Source organism: Mesoplodon densirostris, chromosome 1 (assembly GCF_025265405.1).
Source record: "Mesoplodon densirostris isolate mMesDen1 chromosome 1, mMesDen1 primary haplotype, whole genome shotgun sequence".
NCBI lineage: Eukaryota > Metazoa > Chordata > Mammalia > Artiodactyla > Ziphiidae > Mesoplodon > Mesoplodon densirostris.
The window spans coordinates 185,848,901-185,870,195 of NC_082661.1; the positions used below are offsets into that span (position 1 = coordinate 185,848,901).

Consider the following 21,295-nt stretch of genomic DNA (forward strand, 5'->3'; position numbering starts at 1 on the left):
CTTATCAATAGGAAATAGAGTTTTCAGGGACAGCTTCTTAGATAACATTATTTGAAGCTGTTAGGCCTAACTTAGGTATGAAGAAATCTTTCTCCTAAAATACCAGCTTCCTCAATGTTCCCTGTAATTTGCAAGATCTCTACTTCCCTAAGGAGTATACTTACTCATCCCTTCTCAAGAAACTAATCTTAAATGCTTATCCCTACCACATCTGAAATCATACCTTTGGAAAGACAAAGAGGGGCAGAGAAATAACAAAAGCAGCTAAAGTTCAATCCATATCTAAGACATTCTTATTTGTTCACAGAGAAAACTCCATTCATGTTGATGTTGGTCTTTTAAGTGACATGAATATGACTTACTAACCTGGCTGGATACTAAATGCCTGAAAATGGTTCTATCTAAAGAGTGAACTGAGAGTAGTGCCCGTGGACTTGATTGGTTCATGGAGAATGTCCTGATTTATGTCCCCCTCCCCCCAAAGAATATGCACTAAAAGTTTACTTGAGGTGATTATTTCAGAGGGTCCAACTGAAATTTCTTGCAAAAGTTTGGCTATCTCTAGTCTATAATCTTCAGATACGAAAATATCTAGGAAATTCTGAGGAAAAAATCATAACATATTCTTTATCCATCTAATATTTTCATCCTCTCTTCTAAGCCCAGAAAGTTATTTTAGTGTTTCCTTCTAGATTGTGTGTATGTTGGGAGAAGGGAGGAGAGTTACTTTTACCACAACAAACATGAAAGTGAAAATCCTGAGAATACTAGCACTGGGTCACTAACTTTACCTGAAGATAAAAACCTGCACAAAACAGATAAGGGTTTATTTTGCCCCTATTTTACATATATTTCCCCCAGCTCACCAAAACCATTGTCTTCAGAGTTTATGTTCATTATTCCTTCAGTGTCTTCTCTGCAATCGAGTTCTCTGAATAAATACAGGGGTTGAGTTACAATTAAAAATAATGAGACTCTACTGGGCCAATGTCCTTGCATGAAATAAAAGGGTGTGGGCTAATTGCAGGAGCAGAGTTGTGGTTTTTTCCCCCCATTTAGCTTCACTTTGATTGGTGGATTGGCACTTTAAATAAAGGTTTCAGGTCTTCCCTGAATGAGGGATACAGAGTGAGTCCCAGGCACAGTCCAGAAAAAAATTTTAATCTTCTTCTCTTTGAACTATCTTGATTGGCATCACCAGGCCCTGAGAGCACAGTGCATGCCAGCATTGAAGGTAAAATGTGATTTTATGATTTCCATGTGATTCCTGTAAGTTCTTTTTTTCCTATCTCCAGGCAGCTTTTATAAAGAGGATTTATCTTCATTTGTCACCAGAAGCTGAATAATAGCTTATTGTGAACCATTATTAGCATATTCCAGAGGAGACCTGCCTAATACCCTTTCAGCTAAGGAAAAAAAGAGTTACCTATAGACTTTTTTTTACCATTTGTGATTGTTAGTGACAGTACCTAATTTGGAAAAGTATTAGAAGTTGAGCAAATCTCTTGACTAGTCAAATTTCTGTTCATGTGAGAGTTTATAAAGTGCATTCTGGACTTATAGAATAAACTAAAGAGATAATTCATTTTAGAAAGAAGAAAACTCAATTTTGAGACATATTTTCTACCAATATCAAAGGAAATTGAAATATTTAGTTAATTTTTATTTTTAAAAGATAATTATTGGCATGGTTTCCTGGCTAACCTAAACATGGAATGGTATACCCTTTATATCTGCACATAAAGGTTTGTTATGAAATGACTGTTGGTTGTATTACATTTAAAATGCATTTCAAAATTTATTCTGGAGGGAAACAAAGTAAAAAATCCTGTGAATCATACTTCATAGACCAACATTTCACATAGTGGAAGGGATTTTTTAATTCATTAAAAAAATTTAATTTAATGAATTTAATTCATTTAATTCATTTTCATTTATGAAATGAAATTAAATATTCATGGAATTGTTCCCACATGTTCATTTAGGTGGTAGCTCTGTAAAAAAAAAAAAGTACTAAGAAATTTTTTAATTGCTCGTCAATTCATTCCAAAAGCTAATAAATAAAAATCAGTTGTTTGGCAACATTTATTTGTTTTGGTTTTGTTTTGTTTTGTTTTGAATCTAGTCGTTTTGGAAGAGCAAAGAGCTCATGGAAATATTGTCTTTTAGCCATTCTGAAATAAAAATTCATCCGATTTGATTCTCCAATCCAACTCTGTTTCAGATCCCACTTTTCAAAATGAAGGACATGATACTGATCTTGTGCCTCCTGAAAATGAGTTCTGCAGTGCCGGTAAGTCAGTTTTCTAGAGGGTACCCTAGTAGAGACATTGCCAGACACCAAACAACACTGAAGGAAGTGGCTGAGTGTCCATAATTGGACTCATTGGGATTAATCCAGTGGTATCTTCCTACTGAGTCAAAAGTCAGGTGCCCAGATGTCAGCCCTTATAATCGAAAAGCAGTAAGCCAAATATAAAATTTTCTTATACAAAAAGATATTTTAAATTTTCCAAAGACAACTTCTACATCTTATTCCATTCACTCAAAGCTAAAAGATGTATGTGGTCTCCAACAATGTCACAGCACAAATTTATTATCAATTACCTGCTACCATTATGAAATCGAAATGGAAAGAGGAAATTTCTCCAAAAAAGTAAAGTACGTTTTCTTCTTCATTTTTAAAAGAACAGCATTAGCCAAATTACTACGGTTACAAAACTGAGCTAAGTAATTCCATTTGAAGCTAGTAATTAACCAACAAATTTGCCTTATAGGGAGATACTGTGTGACTAAGTGCTGAAGTTTCTTAAATTAAAACACGCCATGCAATGGGCTACTTGTATGTTACAGTCCTGCACCTGGTACATTCTATCATATATTGAGATGATTTCATATGAATACAATCCTTTGAGCACTGAACTACTCCAGCCAATATCATGGGATTCTGTTTAAACGAAGATATTATTCAGTTGCTTCATGATTTTGACAAATATTGGCTGAGCATCTGCAGTGTATCCAGCAATGTGCTGGCACTGGAGATGTGAAATTAAATGTGACATGGTCTCTTGTCTTGAGGAGCTCATAGGTGGTCTTAAATGAATTTTAAATATTTAAGTTCCTTGAGACAAAGGAGTAGCCATTTGAGCTTCTTAAAGTTAAAACATTTTGAAAAAGGGGGATGAAAACTGACTACTAGGATGAAAACCTCCATCCTACAGATAAAAAGAGTTTCTTTTACATTACTCAACATGAATTTTAAACGAAAGAAAAATTAAAGCTGCCACCTTAGCTTACCTTTTTATGATACTGACATTGGGGTCACCTAAGCCATCTACCATCAGTCTAACACCTTAACACCCTTGGAACTTACAATGGTCCACACCTGTGTCAGTCAGGTCCACTCTGAGCAAGAGGACAATGGCTTAAGATTGCCAACTGCCAAATCAGATGTTCTTCTCCTTTTACTTCCTCATGGGAAAGATATCCTCTGTCTATCTGCATTCATGTAAATATTGCTCATTAATTCATGACTTTGATCAAATAGAAGCAAAGTATACTTTGTCCTGTAGTTGAATCTATCCCAGTTACCTTATTTTTGTACTGGCTAATAGGAGGAAAGAAGGCTCTACTCTCCTATCCCCTCAAATTCCAAACAATTTTCTCACCACACACATACACATATCACTCTTTTTGTCTACAAAGGTAACCTCTTTCTTTACTTGGAGTATTTGCTACACATTTACAACTCCTTCCCTTCTATCCACTTGCAAAACTGAATTATTTGAAGAAATTTGCACCATGTCCCAGAAGGTGGGATTTTACCTGTATAAAAATGTAGGACGTGGAGACAAATAACATATGCTCAGAAAAATATTCCTGAACTTCCTCACAAAGGAAAAATAATCCCAATACATTTCGTGGAGACTCCAAAAATACCTGTGGTTTAAATGAAGGAAGTAAGGCATTAAAACCCCTTGGCCCTAGATGTAAGAATATCCAAAGAACCAAAACCCCTCAAAAGCCAATTTACTCTAATTGCTACTCTTCTCTTCCATTCTCTGTTTTTTTCCCCACTCGTATTCATGAATATTAATAAGGATTGGTTTAGAAAGAAAAATATCTTACAGTTTAAGAACCTAGGTAGAAATAGAGCTATATATTTTTTTAACAACTTTTAAATGAACACAGTAAGTATAATAGTACTTGGTACTAGAATACCTTTTATTTCAGAAAAAAATGGCTTTTATATGATCCCAAAAATATAAACACATCAACAGGTTTATACATAAAATAATCTTTCATGATAAAAATAAAAACAAAAAAGAAGAAAAAAAATTTAAATAATAATCTTTCACTAAAGATGATGGAGGATTTGTTGAAGCCCTTTGAATGGGAGGCAAGTTAGGTTTCACACATGGTTTTGCCGAATACCATGATCCCACATCATGTTCCACAAACCAGGTATGTAGATTTGTCAAACATACAAGAAAACTGAGTTCGAGTTTGTTCCCTTTGCTTTTCTATGTGATAATATTTAAGTTGAGTTATTAGTTTTCTTTTTTTGTTTTCTATTTTGTTTCTTTTACTTCTCATCTGTTTTCAACGTAACTTTCAAAGTAAATCAAATTTTGCTTTTAAAGCAATATAGCATTAAGATGTAGACAAAGGGTAGATGATTCATGTGGGAGCAAAATTATTAAATATTAGGAATTCCCTGGTGGTCCAGTGGTTGGGATTCCATGCTTTCACTGCCAAGGACCTGGCTTCAGTCCCTGGTCAGGGAACTAGGATCCCACAAGCCATATGGTGCAGCCAAAAAAAAATTTTTTAATGTTAATACTCCAAACAATTTAAGTTCTTCTTCATTCTACCCAAAAGCTCAAGTCATTTGGGTAAAAAACCAATATTAGCTGGCCCTTATGTATAGGTGTGGCTTTCTATTTTCAGTGTGTAAGGAAGTTTCTCATCAAAAAAAATTCAAAATTATTTTTATTTCCATTTAGCTGTTTCCTCAGAAACCTAGGACACCAGGCATGGCTAGTTTGAGCCTTGAGGTATGTATTGTCAGAGTACTTACATATCATCTTTACATTGGTATGTTCTTCATAAGAGAAATACATAGGCTGTTTCTCAGTTTTCCTGGCCTGAAGTGAGTGGCTGTCCTCCTGTGCAGTTCTAAAGAAGTTTATGACATTTATTAGAGCCTCATCTTATAATTTTACTGCAATTTAAAATTTTCAGTTGTTTTGGTCTTTAGAACATCATCTGTGTGTGATCAAAGCAGTACTAATATTTAATACCTAATACATATATATACATTAATTGAAACACATTATTCTGAAGTCACAAATGGCTTATACTTAGTTCCTTCTCCATATAGCATATGATAAAGTTCCCATGAGGAAAGTTTATCTTACAAAATGTAATTGTTTATGAGGACTGTAAATAGCATTAACACTGTACTATAGTGCCTCCTGCATAGCCTCTGTCTGTCTTATTGCAGTTTTTATACCTAACACATACTCTGTCTAGAAAACCCCAGCAAAATAGAAATGTTTCAGATATCAGTAAAAAAATATAAACAGTTATGAATAGAAAAATATTTATGAGATTACAAATTTTTCACAAGGGCTTGCAAAACTTATTTATATCATGACAGTCTGAGGGCAATCAATACTTTGTGCTAGAAGCTTATTTCACAATGAAGCTAATTTCACTGAGTTTTTTTTTTTTTTTCTTACTTTCTAGCTTAAACTCAACTCAAAGCACTCTAAACCTCTTCCCAGGAAAAAATGAAATTGACTTTCTGTTGAATTGGCAGCATTCTTGACCATCTATCTAGATACTTACCATTTTCCCCAGTCCTTTTTTTTTTTTTTTTTTTGCGGTACGTGGGCCTCTCACTGCTGTGGCCTCTCCCATTGCGGAGCACAGGCTCCGGACGCGCAGGCCCAGCGGCCATGGCTCACGGGCCCAGCCGCTCCGCGGCATGTGGGATCTTCCCAGACCGGGGCACGAACCCGTGTTCCCTGCATCGGCAGGCAGACTCTCAACCACTGCGCCACCTGGGAAGCCCCCCAGTCCTTTTTATATTTATTATTTTGAGAACTTTTACTTGGGAAGGAGGTAGGGTTGTTTTGTTTTAATTTGTTTGGTTTGTTTGCCTGTTTTTTCAAATTCCTCTTTGGGCTGGATTTATAAAAGGCAAAGTAAGTTAAATGGGGGAAAAAGAGTCAATGAGACAATGTCCTCGTGATTATATTGATATTTCAATTCAATGAGCTATTTTCCCATGTTTCAATATGACCTCCACTTAAATGATATTTTCTCTCTTTTAATTAATGATGAAAAGCAAGCTCACTATTTTAATAGCAATGATAACAACAATGGCAGAATCACATTTAACATTTCTACTTTTTAGTGATGATTTGTGTCTCTTATTTTATTCAAATTGACCCACCCCAAACTTTGTGCTAATACTACCATATGTTGAAAATCAACTGTGTCATGCACAAAAGGAACATATGTGACAAACACTAACCCACTTTTTTTTTCTTTATAGACAATGAGACAGTTGGGAAGTTTGCAGGGATTAAACATGCTTTCTCAGGTAACCTTATTTTCAAATAATTCTTATTGCAAATATTCATGGTGTTGGTGGCAGTGACATTAGCAGCAGCACTGTAATTCATAAAATTTGTTTGTGTATAAACAATATCCTAAATACTGAAAAAGCAAATGAGTAATTGAGATAACCTAAAACAAAATAAGGACCTAGGACGGGATGGCAGGAGAAAATAAAAATAATGTTGAATTTGTAAGAAAAGAATTCTTTTTTGTATTATTAATTTTATTATACAGCCCAAAATATGAATGCTTAAAAAAGCAAAATCTCAAAGAAATTTATGGGAATATGTCAGATTGGCTCAGAATAAAAAGAAAGTCTATTGGAAGACATAACCTAGTCACATTAAATTAACCAATAACACTCTTATTTTTGCTATTTCTACACTTTTTGTGGATATTTTAGAAAATGGAAACCAAGTTTAAGAAAACACTGAAATATAAGCATACTTTTTTTCTCCATGTCTTTAGTATTCAAGATTTGGCTTTGGGAAATCATTTAATTCTTTGTGGATGCATGGTCTCCTCCCACCACATTCCTCTTTCCTGTGGATGAGACCAAGGGAACATGAAACTCAACAGGTAAGTTAATTGCATCAATGTGTCTGAAACTGCAAGCTTTAAAATATTCCCCTACTTGCCTTCTCTAAGTTTTCATATAGTAACCACAGACAGGTAACAGTAATGAATAAAAATTTTCCAGATAACAATAAATCAAAACCTATAACTGTTTTTAGTACTTAGGAAAATTTAAAATAAAATGGTCCAAATTTTCAACCCATTTGTATATTTACTTCAAATAGGAAGATATGGTTTCCAAAATATAGAGACCTATGTTAAAGATATGAACAATAACAATAAATAAACTAGCCTGAAAAAGAAAGCAGGCTATATCCTGGAAAATTCTGATTTTAGTCAAGATTCCTTAAATAATTACTAAAAGACACATTTAAAATGATGCCAAATATTCCTAGTTAAAACATCATAAACCCTAAGCAATTAATAAATACATCAATCAGTTAATCATTATTTATTAGATACCTAACAAATACATAAACCAAACGGTAGATTGGAAATGAAAGTGAAGGCATTTAAGAATGACTTCAGGGCCTCCCTGGTGGCGCAAGTGGTTAAGAGTCCGCCTGCCGATGCAGGGGATACGGGTTCGTGCCCCGGTCTGGGAGGATCCCATATGCCGCGGAGCGGCTGGGCCCGTGAGCCATGGCCGCTGGGCCTGCGCATCCGGAGCCTGTGCTCCGCAACGGGAGAGGCCACAACAGTGAGAGGCCCACATACCGCAAAAAGAAAAAAAAAAAAAAAAAAAAAAAAAAAGAATGACTTCAAATCTTACAAAATTTCACATCTGATTAGGGGATAAGACAAGACAACATATTATAAGGTGCTAAGTTGTGAGGTATAAGTAATGAATGAGGTACAAGTAATGAAAGCCCAGGAGTTTAGAGATGGGCAAGGGTTGAAGACATGAAGCACAGCCAGATTGTTGTGAGACTCTTTTTTGTTTGTTTGTTTGTTTTGCGGTACGCGGGCCTCTCACTTTTGTGGCCTCTCCCGTTGCGGAGCACAGGCTCCAGACGCGCAGGCTCAGCAGCCATGGCTCACGGGCCCAGCCACTCCGCGGCATGTAGGATCTTCCCGGACCGGGGCACGAACCAGTGTCCCCTGCATTGGCAAGTGGACTCTCAACCACTGCGCCACCAGGGAAGCCCTGTTTTTTATTTTGTTTTAACATCTTTATTGGAGTGTAACTGCTTTACAATGTGTGTTAGTTTCCACTGTATAACAAAGTGAATCAACTATACATATACATATATCCCCATACCTCCTCCCTCTTGCGTCTTCCTCCCATCCTCCCTATCCCAACCCTCTAGATGGAGACTTCTAAGCCACTTTGAGGATCTTGCAAACAATTTAAAAATAATAGGGAGCTGTTCACACAGGTAATTTCAAAGAGGAGCAACAAAACATGGTTGTTTTAACAGGAACTTTTGATTCCAGATGGTTTTCCATAACAAGCAGCATTACTCACCAAGCCACATTTAGTGGGACAGTAAATTATGTTAATGGTGATTCTTTCTCCACTTGATTGTTTCCAAAATGAACTCATGATGTAAGAATTTGATTGGTATTTTATTTAACTACCCTTTTTTCTCCTTTCATTAACTCAAAAAATATATTATCTAACCTGTGCCAGTCACTTATTAGGACCTATGTTAAGTCCTGGGGCTATAAAGATATATAAGACATTATTCTCTGTCAGTTGACCAAGGGACAAAGTTTATCACGAGTAATTGTAATCCAGTGAGAAAGTGTTAAAATAGAGATACATAGAGGCAGCTGTGGGAACCCAGAGGACGAAACGGCTCAGTCTACCCAGAAGTTCATATAGCTTTCCATCTTCATGCACAGTGGTAGTCCCAAAGGAAGTAGGGGAGGTAAACACCTACCAGACTGCTCCCAAAAACACTGACTTTAAGTGAATCAGTGCTTCCTATGGAACACATCTTCAAGACAAGTCTCCTAGACTCTCTTCCAAGTAGAAAGTTCCCCAAGCCCTTTTGCTTTGTCAGACACCACAGTTCAGTGAGTCATCACTTCCTGACGCTCCTTTCAAATTTCTCTGCAGTATGAATATTCTTTGCCTGTGCATCCCCCACCTCTCCCATCGCAGCCATCCCTGCAGCCTCCACAGCCAGGACAGAAACCTTTCCTCCAGCCCACCACTGTAACCTCCATCCAGAACACAGTCCAGAAGGGAATACCTCAGCCTCCAATTTACCCGGGACAGCCACCCTTGCAGCAATCAGAGGGGCCAATGATTCAACAGGTGGCACCATCAGAAAAGCCACCAAAGACCAAGGTAATTCCTTTCTCTGAAGTCAGATCTGGATCATCCATTAACTTAGTGAAAGAAAACCAATTTGCAGAGCACATTTAAATAATCAGAGCTTTGGGCATAATGCATGAAAATACAAATATATTTTCGAGAAATTGACATATCTGGGAGTAGAATATAAATATCCATTCCTGCCCTTTGCCATCTGAGATGGGGCATGTATTCTAAAAGATCCTGTTCCTGTAAAATTGGTTTCTTAGTTACAAAAGATGAAAGCTTTCAGAGGAAATAGGACAGCCCAGAGAAGTCCAGGCTTCTTATCATCAGGCTCTTTTTTCAATGTTGGAAGGACTGAGAAGAGTGATTGATCCCTCAGCATTGCAAATAGTATTTTTGCATTATTATTTCTCTATCTGGTAACAGAGAAGACAATCAAGCAAAAGTATCATGTAATAATATTGAGACAAGCACAATGGACAGAAAAGGAAGGTATCATGTAACTAGTATGCTGCAGGCATTTAACATCCCCACATATCATCCTGACTCCAATCCTATGAAGATAGATATTATCATCCTTTTTTAAAAAGACAGATTTTAAGAGGTTATAAAATTTTCCCAGTATTACACAAAAATTAAGTGGCACAGCCAACATTCAAACCAATCTGGCATGCTCTGATTCTAAAATTCATTACTTTCTATTCTGCAAAACAAAGCAAACTCATGACAGACATGCCCCATCTCCCCTCTGTGCACTTGAGTCATGTCAGTAAAGGGCAACTGTAATCTCTTTGGCTGTACCCTCGGAGACGAAATGAAAGTAAAAACAAGGAAATTCATTTTAGATTGTTTTTTCATAATCGTAAATACGATAAGAACATTTTAAGTTCACTTCGTCTATTTTAATTGTTCAGTAATTTTAATATTTATCTGTAATGCAGTTGCCAGGAATGAATTTTGCTGATCCACAAGATCCATCGGTAAGTACAAATCTCAGTAAGACACCTTCTTGGGAAATACATCTCTATACTTCAAGGAAGGAGAGTAAAAAATTTTAATTGCCCCATTTATCTATAAATATGAAATATAACGGGTTCCTTTGTTTGCTTAAGTATTAAATACTTGTTTATCATAGTAATCCATCTGAAAATATGTTTCATATAACTCCTAGAAATGGCCGTAATGGGAGGTTTGTCTGTGTTATAGCAAATATGAATTGCTTATTCTCTTTCTACCACTTAAAGATGTTTCCAATAGCCCGTTTGATATCTCGGGGACCGGTGCCACAAAATAAACCACCTCCAGTAAGTTTTTTTAATACCACTTCTCTGTGATTTACTTAAAAGTTCTTCTCTTGGGAAATGCATTTTGTGATGATTATTGTATTTATATTTAGCTTTATCCAGGAATATTTTACATGTCCTATGGAGCAAATCAATTGGTAAGTCTTTATCCTATAAAAAGTATCATTTTAATTAAATGTTATCTTAAGAGATAATATTATAAAATCTAGGCCTCAAACAATAGATTCCATATTCTCTGAATGCCTAAGTTAGCAACTGAAATGGCAAGGAGGCACACTTCCTATTTGGATAGTTCTGGCCAGGCATACAAACACACACACACACACACACACACACACACACACACACACACACACACAGTGGCATTAAAGAAAAGGTAAACTTTCTATCTTAATTATCCAAATTGGCTACATTTATTTAATAATGACTCATCTCCCCACTTTACCCTGCCTCTGGACACAGCATTAATATTAAGGTTTAAAGAAAGACTAAATGACTTTTAACTTTGTCTTGAGTAGTTACAAAGATAGTAAGAGTCAGCTGGCTCATAATATGATGCTGTGTTTCTTTTTGAACAGAACGCTCCTGCCAGACTTGGCATCATGAGCTCAGAAGAAATGGCTGTGAGTAATGTCTTCAAAGTCTTCTTAAAATAGTGGCCAAGGGAGAACAGTCACAGATGACTGGATGCAAGAGGTGTTGGCCCTGAATGTAGCTGAATATACAGCATGGGACTCAAGTTGTTCCACTCCAAAACCAAAAGTTTGATTCTGAAGCAGCATGCAAAGATTTCATCACATTTCCCATATAGTCATTTCTGAGTGATGACCATTCTTGCACATAGGATTTTGCCCATTTCTTGAATAGGAGAACAGGAGAAACCTCTCTTGAAAAGCCACCATTATTGAACAGCAAACGTTTCAAACCAAAAAAGATACACATGATTCATGAAGTTCTCGTTACTTCTCAGACCACTTAACCCCTCAAAACAACAAATTCAACAAAATTGCAAATCATTTAGACCTCAAAATTGAGAGATCAAAAAGAAAAAAAATTAACCAAGTTTAAAATTTGATTATTGTAAAATTCAAAGTACATTAACAATGTAAGTCAAGTGTACTCTTATTCTCTTATCATTATCTATGCATATTACAACTTTAAAATTTGAGATCAATAGACTCACACAATTGGACTTTTTTCCCTCAGAAATTTCTACATTACATCTGTTAGAGCACAAAGCAAAACAAAACAAAACCGTACTGAATTAACAAATCATTATCAACTACGGATCCTATTGAGTTAATAAATACATGTAAACATGCTATCACTGAAAGAAAACTTGAATCTCAACATTATTGAGTGCCTTCTGCAAGTGAGACACATAAAAAGATCCTATGGAGGCAAGATAAATAAGATAAGGTTCCTGATCTCAGGGGGTTCACAGTCTAGTCAGTGGAAAAAATAGATACAGGGGCAGAAAATGTGAAAATCATGTGATAAGGGTAGCAGCCCAGGGGTTCACAGTGCCATCTCTGGAGGAGATGATGGGAAAATCTGCGAGTGGAGAGCCAGGAGAAGATAAGAGGAAAAGGTACTGACTCTACATAACACCAACGAGACGGGTTGAAAATTCAAGTGTGTTAATTATTATTTTAGAATTTTAATTAATTTATATTTTGCCTCATTCTTAAAAGATTTTCCTGTAGCTTATGAAAAACACAATAAATATAACCAAAACATTAAAGATAGAATTCAAAATGAGGAAATGAGAATACAGATATGCAAGTTACAAAGCCCTGAACACTTGCTGTAAGAAGCCCAAGATTTGGTCCTGAAATTTTTTGCAACAAAGGAAAAAAGGACACATGGTCAGTTCTAGAATTTTAACTGTCCACAGGAAGAAAATATTTGTTTCTCCAGAGGGAGGAAGGGAGGGAAGAAGGAAGGAAGGAGAGAAGGAAGGAAGGAAAAAATTTTAAAGCAAAAGAAAAAAATATTACATGGGGCTTCATTCATTTTGAGGGATACTGGGAAATGATACTGACAATGTCCTCCAAAACTCTGCTCAACAAACTCAGGAATGCATCAGATTTTGTTTGTCTTATGATGGTATTGCCCTTTTCAACTGCTTATGGTTTTCTTAAAATGAAATTCAAACTACCTTTTGCCTGTAGACTTGGTTCTACCCTACTTCCCTGCTTCTTTCCCTCTTACCCTTCGGCAGGCATTCAAAGGGTCTTCATCTCCCTTTCAAAGAAGTGAGCGTCCCCACCCAGAAAAGTACAGAAGCCAATTTAGTGAGAAATGTGCTTACACAAAGCTGTCAGCCAATTCTCTGTTCCCTATCAGTTTTTTATGGTTTCTCAGTGAATCTGACTGGTATAATGGCATCGTATAGTTAATAATATGTGATAACTGGTTTTTTCCAGGGAGGAATAGGAGGCCCCATGGCCTATGGAGCCATGTTCCCAGGATTTGGAGGCATGAGGCCCGGCCTTAGAGGGATGCCCCCCAATCCAGCCATGGGCGGGGACTTTACTCTGGAATTTGACTCCCCAGTCGCTGGAACCAAAGGCCCAGAGAAGGGAGAAGGAGGTGCACAAGACCCCCCTGTGCCGGAGGCCAACCCAGCCGATCCGGAAAACCCAGCACTCCTTTCAGAGCTAGCACCTGGTGCCCTCGGAGGGCTTCTTGCTAATCCTAAAGGCAATATCCCCAACCTAGCAAGAGGTCCTGCAGGGCAGAGCAGGGGACCCCTCAGGGTCACCCTAGCAGCCGCAGACCCACTGATGACCCCTGGATTAGCTGATGTTTATGAGACCTACAGTGCTGATGAGACCACAACTCTGGGTCTCCAGGAAGAAACCACCGTGGATTCCACAGTGACCCCTGACAGTCAGCACACATCAATGCCAGGAAACAAGGCCCAGCAGCCCCAGATTAAGCATGATGCATGGCATTTCCAAGAGCCCTGAGAGCCTTGAGATATCGGCTACTTTCTGTATGCACAAGCTCCCCAGCTTTGTCCCAATAGTCTATCTTTTTGCAAAAAAACTTATTACCCTCTGCAGCAAAGGCATTAAAAGTGTTAAGCACATATTAATAGATATAAGTGGCTAGAAATAGTATAGGTCCCCTTCTTGCTTTCATTCTCTTATTGAAATAAAATGTGTCGCCTGTCTCTATGATTTAGAAATACTATTAATAATATCAGAGCAAGTCTAAGGGTCTCTGCATTTGAAAATCACCATTTCTTAGCTGTCTTGACATTATAGAATTTCTCTTACTAGCATGACACTGTTATATCCAGGAAATGTGACACTGCTTTGGAAATTTTTATCTAAGCAAAGGCACATATTCTTAGAATTATAAGTTATTTCATTTAAATGTTATTAAATGGGGATTGGTGGACAATCCCTGACTGGTATTACTGGGTTTGGTATACTGGATTTAAAATTCTTATTTGTAGAGTGTTTTATTTAATCTAGTAAAAGCATCTAGCCTATTTTAAATAAAAAAATTTTCTCACTGAAACTATCAGAAATTATATGCTTATTATTTACATATATTTAAACGATTAAGAAAAGCATACTCATCACCTGTATTTGCTACTCTTTAACCCATTTTATTCAACTCATTTTTCTTTCCTGGAAAGTTTATTGAGTATCTACCAATGTCCCAGGCACTGTGCTAGGGAACAGTGACACAGCTCCTTCCCTCAGAGCTTTCAATAGGGATGATTGACAAGCAGACAAGCAACCACAGTAATAACAAAAACAGCCACTCTAGGCCAAGCCCGAGTACTTTACATGTATTATCTCACAACAACACTGCAAAATAGATACTCCCAAACCTGCAAACATGTGAAAGTGCTATAACAAGGCCAAGTACAGGGTATTCTGGAACCACAGGGGAGTTTAGGGGCATCTCCAGCCTAAGGTTAGGAGCATGGGAGGGGATGGGAGGGATCACACAAGTTTTCTCAGAACACTATCAAAAGCATCTGTAGAATGAGGCCTCCAAGAGGAAGAAACACAAGAAGAGTTATGTGGGCACCATGTAAGAATTATCTCATTTCTGTGAAACATAATGTGGGAAAAGAATAACCAGAAAATGATCATTACTTGTCACCAAAGCTAGGTGTGTATCAGTCAGGGCTATTTGCCTATATTAAGAGGTTCCAAGGCCAGATCTGAAAATTAGCCTCATCCCTAAAAAGAAGTCTCCTCCCCTATTCTCTCCACTTCCTCCCAAGTTGCCCAGCCCAGGTCTTAGGCTCTGTGGAGCTCAGATTCCCCTCCATGCCCTGTGGAGATTTTGGAGATGCAGCCAAGGAAAAGAGCCCTGAGATGCCTCCTGACCTGGGATACTTCAGGAGCCTTAACAGGAACATGCAGCCACCTCCTATTTTCTCTCTCTCTCCAGGCAGAGCTCTGCTCACCCCCACACCATGGGCTAGAGCAGAAGGAGGATGCAGGAGATTCAACTTCAGTTTTTGTCCCATAGTGGCTCTGGCAAAGGTGCAAGGGTAATAGAATGACTGCCATGGTAGCCAGAAGATGCCCACTGAGACCCCCCTTAGCACTCCAGACAGTCTCCTAAAAAGCGATACGGGGATTTCCCTGGCAGTCCAGTAATTAGGACTTCGCCTTCCAATGCAGGGAGTGCGGGTTTGATCCCGGGTCGAGGAGCTAAGATCCCACATGCCTCGGGGCCAAAAATACAAAACCTAAAACAGAAGCAGTGTTGAAACAAATTCAATAAAGACTTTTAAAATGGTCCACATCAAAAAAAAAGCAGTATGGTAAAAGACATATAGAGAGATATGGGTTCGAACCTTGACATCACATCTAATCATCTATGAGTCTTTGGAAGTAAGACTTAATCTCTCTTCTCCTGTGTTTTCCTTTCCAAATTGGAGCTACAACCCAACTCACTCACAAGGTTGTTGTGAGGACTAAATGAGATAAAGTACACAGATAAAATTGCTAAATCATAGTAGTTTCCTTCTTTTCCTACTGATCATTTTTATAAGGAGAACCAAGCAAAACAGCAGCAGTAACAGTAGAGGAATGGAATTTTCCCATTATCTGATGAAATTGTGCTTTTCCATTCACACTTCCACACACTACCCTTTTTGTCCTTCTTTGTAATTCAGAGCATACATTTATGAGCTCACATACGCTGGTTTCTCTGATGAATGTTGTCCTATAAAGGGCTCAAAGTTGGTCTCTGCTACTGGCAGGCTGGGCACTTAATTGTGTTAATAGTTAGATCAACTTTGACAAGGTGGGATACCAAGTTGTTGGTACCCTGCCACCATAGCCACCTCAAACACCAGTCCATGAGCAAACACCAAGGTGGCCAGGGAAAGAGGCTAAATGTCACCCACAGGAGGAGCCATCTTAATTATTGAGAATTTCTTCTACTATGGCTTCCCTCTACCAGAAATTTACATGAGAAATGAATATCTTCCTACTGTATCCCATCCTGAAGCCTCTATTTAAATAGCCTGCCTTCTAGACTGCCTTATTAGTAATCTTCCAATCTTGTTCTTTTGAAGTCCTTGACCTGCTGACCAATCTGGTGTTGTCCCTGAGTTTGTATAGATCTATATCTCAGGCCATTTGTCCTTCCACATAAAATAGACAAAAATTCTGCCCACTCAGTGGGGTTGTGGTGCATTAACCATGCACTTCCAGCTGATACCTGAGTATAGAAATCCATGAACCACACACACACTCTCTCCTCTCCATTAATTGATCAGAAATAAGGTAGTCATATAATTGATTCTCCAAACTAGGATACTTTGATAATGAAAAGTGGTGTCATGAATGATGAATGAACAGTGGACAACAGGTGTAAACCAGTACTACCTAGGGCAAACCTGGACATCTGGTTATTCTAGTCATATGGAACTCCCTGTGAAGCCAAATGTGTGGATTGAGGGAAAGCCATCAAAGTTATAAAGAGGCACCTGAACCTGTTGTTTAGGCAAATTACTTGATGCCTCCAGACCTGCTAAAGCCTGATCATTTTCACTTACAATGGAATGCTGCTGTTTATACTATTTTATTGTTCAGTGGATCATAAATCACCTAGTTCAAGATGGGTAACTCAAATAGCATAATCACTTGGCATCCCAAAATCAGCATATTGTGTCTATTAGGGTCCAGTAGCAAGATAAGAACTTCTTTTCACAAGGAGAACCCTAAGGTTCCGTGCTCTTATTCTCCTGTCAGGACTTGTCAGAAGTCCACATATACTTCCATAAAGCCCTGAGTCATAATGCTGAAGTGACAAGGAAGCTTATGCTACAACATGTACCCCTCTCTTGACCTAAGTCCCACTCAAAACTGGCAGCCTTTCAAGTTATACACTAGGTGGTATACGTTGTCTTCAGAACACAAAGAAATCCAAAAGCATTGTGCTTCTCTCTACTTGTAGGGTGGTGCAAGCTGCCGCAACTTGCCTTTCACTTTAGTTATCTTGACATGCCCCAGACTACTAGACCTCTAGAAATGTCAGGAGCCCCATAAACTTCTACAGTATTTATCTTCCATCCTCTGGCTTGCTACTTCATGCTAATCAAAACCTGTTGCATTGTGTCTTCAATGTAATGGATTGGTATGATTTCCTGTGGGATTTGAAGATGATCAAGGACCCTCAGGACTATCTTATGACAAATTGCAAGAGAGGTGACACAGTCCTGGGGCAAAACAGTTTAAGTTTGTATTGTCCCTGTCCTTTAAAAGCAAACTGCTTCTGATTTTTCTTACTGATTGGAATAGAAAGAAAGCATCTGTCAGATCAATAACTACATATGAAGTGCCATGGGCTATACTGATTTGTTCCCATAAAGCTACCACATCTAGAACTATAGCTACCACTGGCATCACCACCTGATTGATTTTGCAATAATCCACTGTGTCCCCATGACCCATATAGCATTTGCATCAGCCAAACAAGTGAGTTAAGTGGGGATGTGGTAGGTCATCTCCCAAGCCTTCAGTGGTGACACTAATCTTTGTAGTTCCCCATATAGGTTTTACCATCTTGTTGAGGGATTAAAGAAAGGAATACAGTTCTAGGAGCTTCCTTCCACTTGGCCCTTCCTACCATTATAGCTTTCACTCCACTGCGGTAGGAATCAATGTGGAATGCTGCCAACTGTTAGGCATATCTATTCTGACTATATATTCTGGAACTGGGGAAATAACCATGAAATAGAGTCATTGGGCCACGGTTAGATGGATGTGGACCGAGATTCCATCTCTCATCTGACTTCTATAAGCTTTAATTGGTAAACTATGAAGATTTTCAGGTTCATAACCACTATCTAAAAACCTCCAGAAAGTTTGGGTATTTCTCTTCCCTCACTCCACCCTACACAGTCACCACAGTAAACTGCTTCAAGTCTTTCCGGAGAAAACCTAAGGAAACTTCCATAATGTACATATGTGGTCTTTCTCACAGGGACCTCATCTCCCCTCAGCTAAGGGGCTCTAGGTCTGAGAACTAGATAAAAGACTGTGAATTCCACTGTGGTGACTTGAGTTAGGTTCGAAGAACCTAGAATCTTTTCTCTTTTTTTAACGTCTTTATTGGAGTATAATTGCTTTACAATGGTGTGTTAGTTTCTGCTGTATAACAAAGTGAATTAGCTATACGTATACATATATCCCTATATCCCCTCCCTCTTGCATCTCCCTCCTACCCTCCCTTTCCCACCCCTCTAGGTGGTCACAAAGCACCAAGCTGATCTCCCTGTGCCATGCGGCTGCTTCCCAATAGCTATCTATTTTACATTTGGTAGTGTATATATGCCCATGCCACTCTCTCACTTCATCCCAGCTTACCCTTCCCTCTCCCTGTGTCCTCAAGTCCATTCTCTACGTCTGCGTCTTTATTTCTGTCCTGCCCCTAGTGAACCTAGAATCTTTTTATCTTTTTATGCCAAGCAGCACCTTAACAGGATATCCATCTACTGTTTTCTAGAGACCATGATCTACTAGTCATCACCACAGATCCCTGTAGGTCAAAGCACTCTGACTACCATTCCATCTGGTGGCTTATTGTATCCTCCTTGTCTCTGACAGATAAGCATCACCATCTGGCCTCTATTGTTTCAGAATTCTATATTTCCCATTGATATTCCAAAGCAGCAGCCCCCATCATCTTATCTGACCTACAGAGGATAAAACCACAGAGCTCTTCATAATGCCTTAGTCAAGGAAGTGTCTTCTAGGCCGTTGTGGGTGGAGAAGGGTTGGGAGTGAATCTGGAATGGTAAACATAATAGATCCATTATGCCAATGTGTCTCAATTGTCATGCCTGCCATCAGTGTAAAGGCAATCATTTTGTAGTACATAAATAACCATACTTTACTTACCTCAAGTGATGATGGTTTTCCATTTACAGATGCAAAAATGAGGTTCCTTTTAAACTAAATTTTATTTTTTAAGTGTTAAAATTTTTCAAATTAAGTAAACAGTACAGATTAGGGTAGGATATGGCAACAATCATGAAGGCAGTAGTACTTAAATGACTATGTATATGAATAAAGTTTGGGAAAACACTAACTTGATTCAATCTTCTCATTTATGGGTGAGGAGTCTAATGTCCAGAAAAATAATGTCTTTTTTCAAATTCTACTTGCTGTTAATAGCTGAAAAATGCAGGCCTTCAGATTTCCCATTCAGCGCTCTCACACAGACCCTACACAGTAGTCAAGAATCCACCTGAGACTCAAATGAAAGCTATGAATCATCTTTCCTAGTATTCATAAAATTCTGCCTACAATTTCAGTGATTACTCAGACAGCCTAAAGTCTAATCATTCAAATACCTACCAGTATATGTTATTGTGCGACTTGAGGCAAATATTCAAACTGACCCTGACTCACAGTCTGAACTTTTCAGAACTTGAAAATACTCTCTTCGGGAAAACAAGTCTCCAACTCATGACAGCTTTGAATTCCTAGGTGTGTTCCGCTTCCATCCAAATCTGCAGCTCGTACTGAAAGGTCGGCTCGTATGGGCTGCATGTGACTATCAGTCAAAGGACATCAACACATAGGCTGGGCTGCATTTTGCAAAGAGGGGCACCAAACCCAAAGTTTAGACAGTTCCTTTCTTCCATAAACACTAGAGACTAGGGGGAAAGTAGGAGTACCGGCAACCACACTCTGCAGAAGCCAGACGCTAGAAACAAAACTCCTAGCTTTGAGAAATGATCATTATGAAGCTGTTTGTCAGCATACCTTTTGCTAATGCCTTCAGCTCTCTGCCTGCACTTTCATCTTTCACAGGGTTCAGCACCTTTCTGCCCAGAAACCCTCACATAACCACCAGTTTGATAATGACTTAAAGATAAACTATGTGAGCACAGTGAAGGAAATGACTGTGGGTTTTCCCGAGTGAATGGGGATTACATTCTAATTTATTCACAACCTAGAAATGTGGAGGTGTTATTTAAAGATGTGTTTAGAAAAACTGACATAAAATGGTCAACCCTGGCGTCATATGTCTAGCACAGGTTGGACATCATTTCAATATGACTGTCTAGGGTTATGCTACTCCATGAAGCAAGGAAGGCTAAGTCCCAGATGATGGAAGCTACAGCATTACTACAGGGCACAACCTTGGGGAAAAAAATGGAAGATAGAAAGTCAGAAATCCTGAGACTGTCCCTCTGTCTTGGATCTCTGAGACTTCCTTTTATACCCATCCCATGCCCAAATATGCCAAGTCAGCTACATTCAAGCCAAGTTTATGAAAGGTGTGGGTGTTGAAAACATAGATTTTGTCTCCTTTTTTTGCAGTTTTAGAAACCTTAGTGGAAGCACATACTTTTGTGAAAGAGCCCATGCTGGTGCTGAGGGTGGTTACCTATCCCAGTCTCCTGGAAAGCACATTTGTCCAACAAAGACCCAAGTGAACACCATGCACTAAGCACTATTTCAGGCATTGAAAAAATCAGCAGTAAACAGAAAACCAAATCTGTGATACAATGTTAAATAATGATAAGCCCCGTGTAGAAACTAAAACAGAGTGAGGGAAGAAAGAGGAAGAAGATATTACGGGGTGGTTAGGGAGAGGTCACTGAGGAGGTGACATTTGAATGTGATGATTTCCAAACTGAAAGGTCCTTAGAGAACCTTTAAGGTACATTAAAATTTTTTAAAATAAAACACTGAATGCCAAAAAAGTTAAATAACTTGCTCAAAATTACAAAGAGAAGAACATGGGACCCACAACTGGAAGCCAGTCTGACCAAGGTATTCCCAGTCTGTTATTCTGTGTTACCTTCTACCACTTCTAAGGCACTTTCTGAGTCTTTCTGTTACACAGGCGGAAGGAAACCTGTGAATTAACCCTGAATCCATGCCTGGATTTCATTAGACAGCAGTACAGCACAGTAGTTTAAATACCAATTCTTCCCTTCCTGGATTGTGACCCTATTCCTTCATCATTCTGTGCCATGGCTTCCTTATGTGAAAGCAAAACATGC

General features: G+C 38.4%; 1 protein-coding gene across 1 annotated transcript; it reads left to right on the plus strand.

The window, feature by feature from the left end:
- The first annotated feature begins 1,219 nt into the window (after window positions 1–1,219).
- AMBN (ameloblastin) lies at window positions 1,220–13,757 on the plus strand. The gene is made up of 11 exons (XM_060092471.1): window positions 1,220–1,234; window positions 2,225–2,293; window positions 5,007–5,057; window positions 6,566–6,613; window positions 7,099–7,209; window positions 9,272–9,505; window positions 10,420–10,458; window positions 10,723–10,782; window positions 10,875–10,919; window positions 11,361–11,405; window positions 13,212–13,757. The coding sequence occupies exons 1-11, from the start codon at window positions 1,220–1,222 to the stop codon at window positions 13,755–13,757; spliced, it is 1,263 nt and encodes a 420-aa protein (XP_059948454.1).
- The last annotated feature ends 7,538 nt before the right edge of the window (window positions 13,758–21,295 follow it).

What these genes read in the sequence shown, in the direction of transcription:
- AMBN (XM_060092471.1), top strand. An exon ending in CTGATCCACAAGATCCATCG is followed by an intron (nt 10,459 to 10,722) that starts GTAAGTACAAAT and finishes TACCACTTAAAG; the next exon opens with ATGTTTCCAATAGCCCGTTT. An exon ending in CCTATGGAGCAAATCAATTG is followed by an intron (nt 10,920 to 11,360) that starts GTAAGTCTTTAT and finishes CTTTTTGAACAG; the next exon opens with AACGCTCCTGCCAGACTTGG.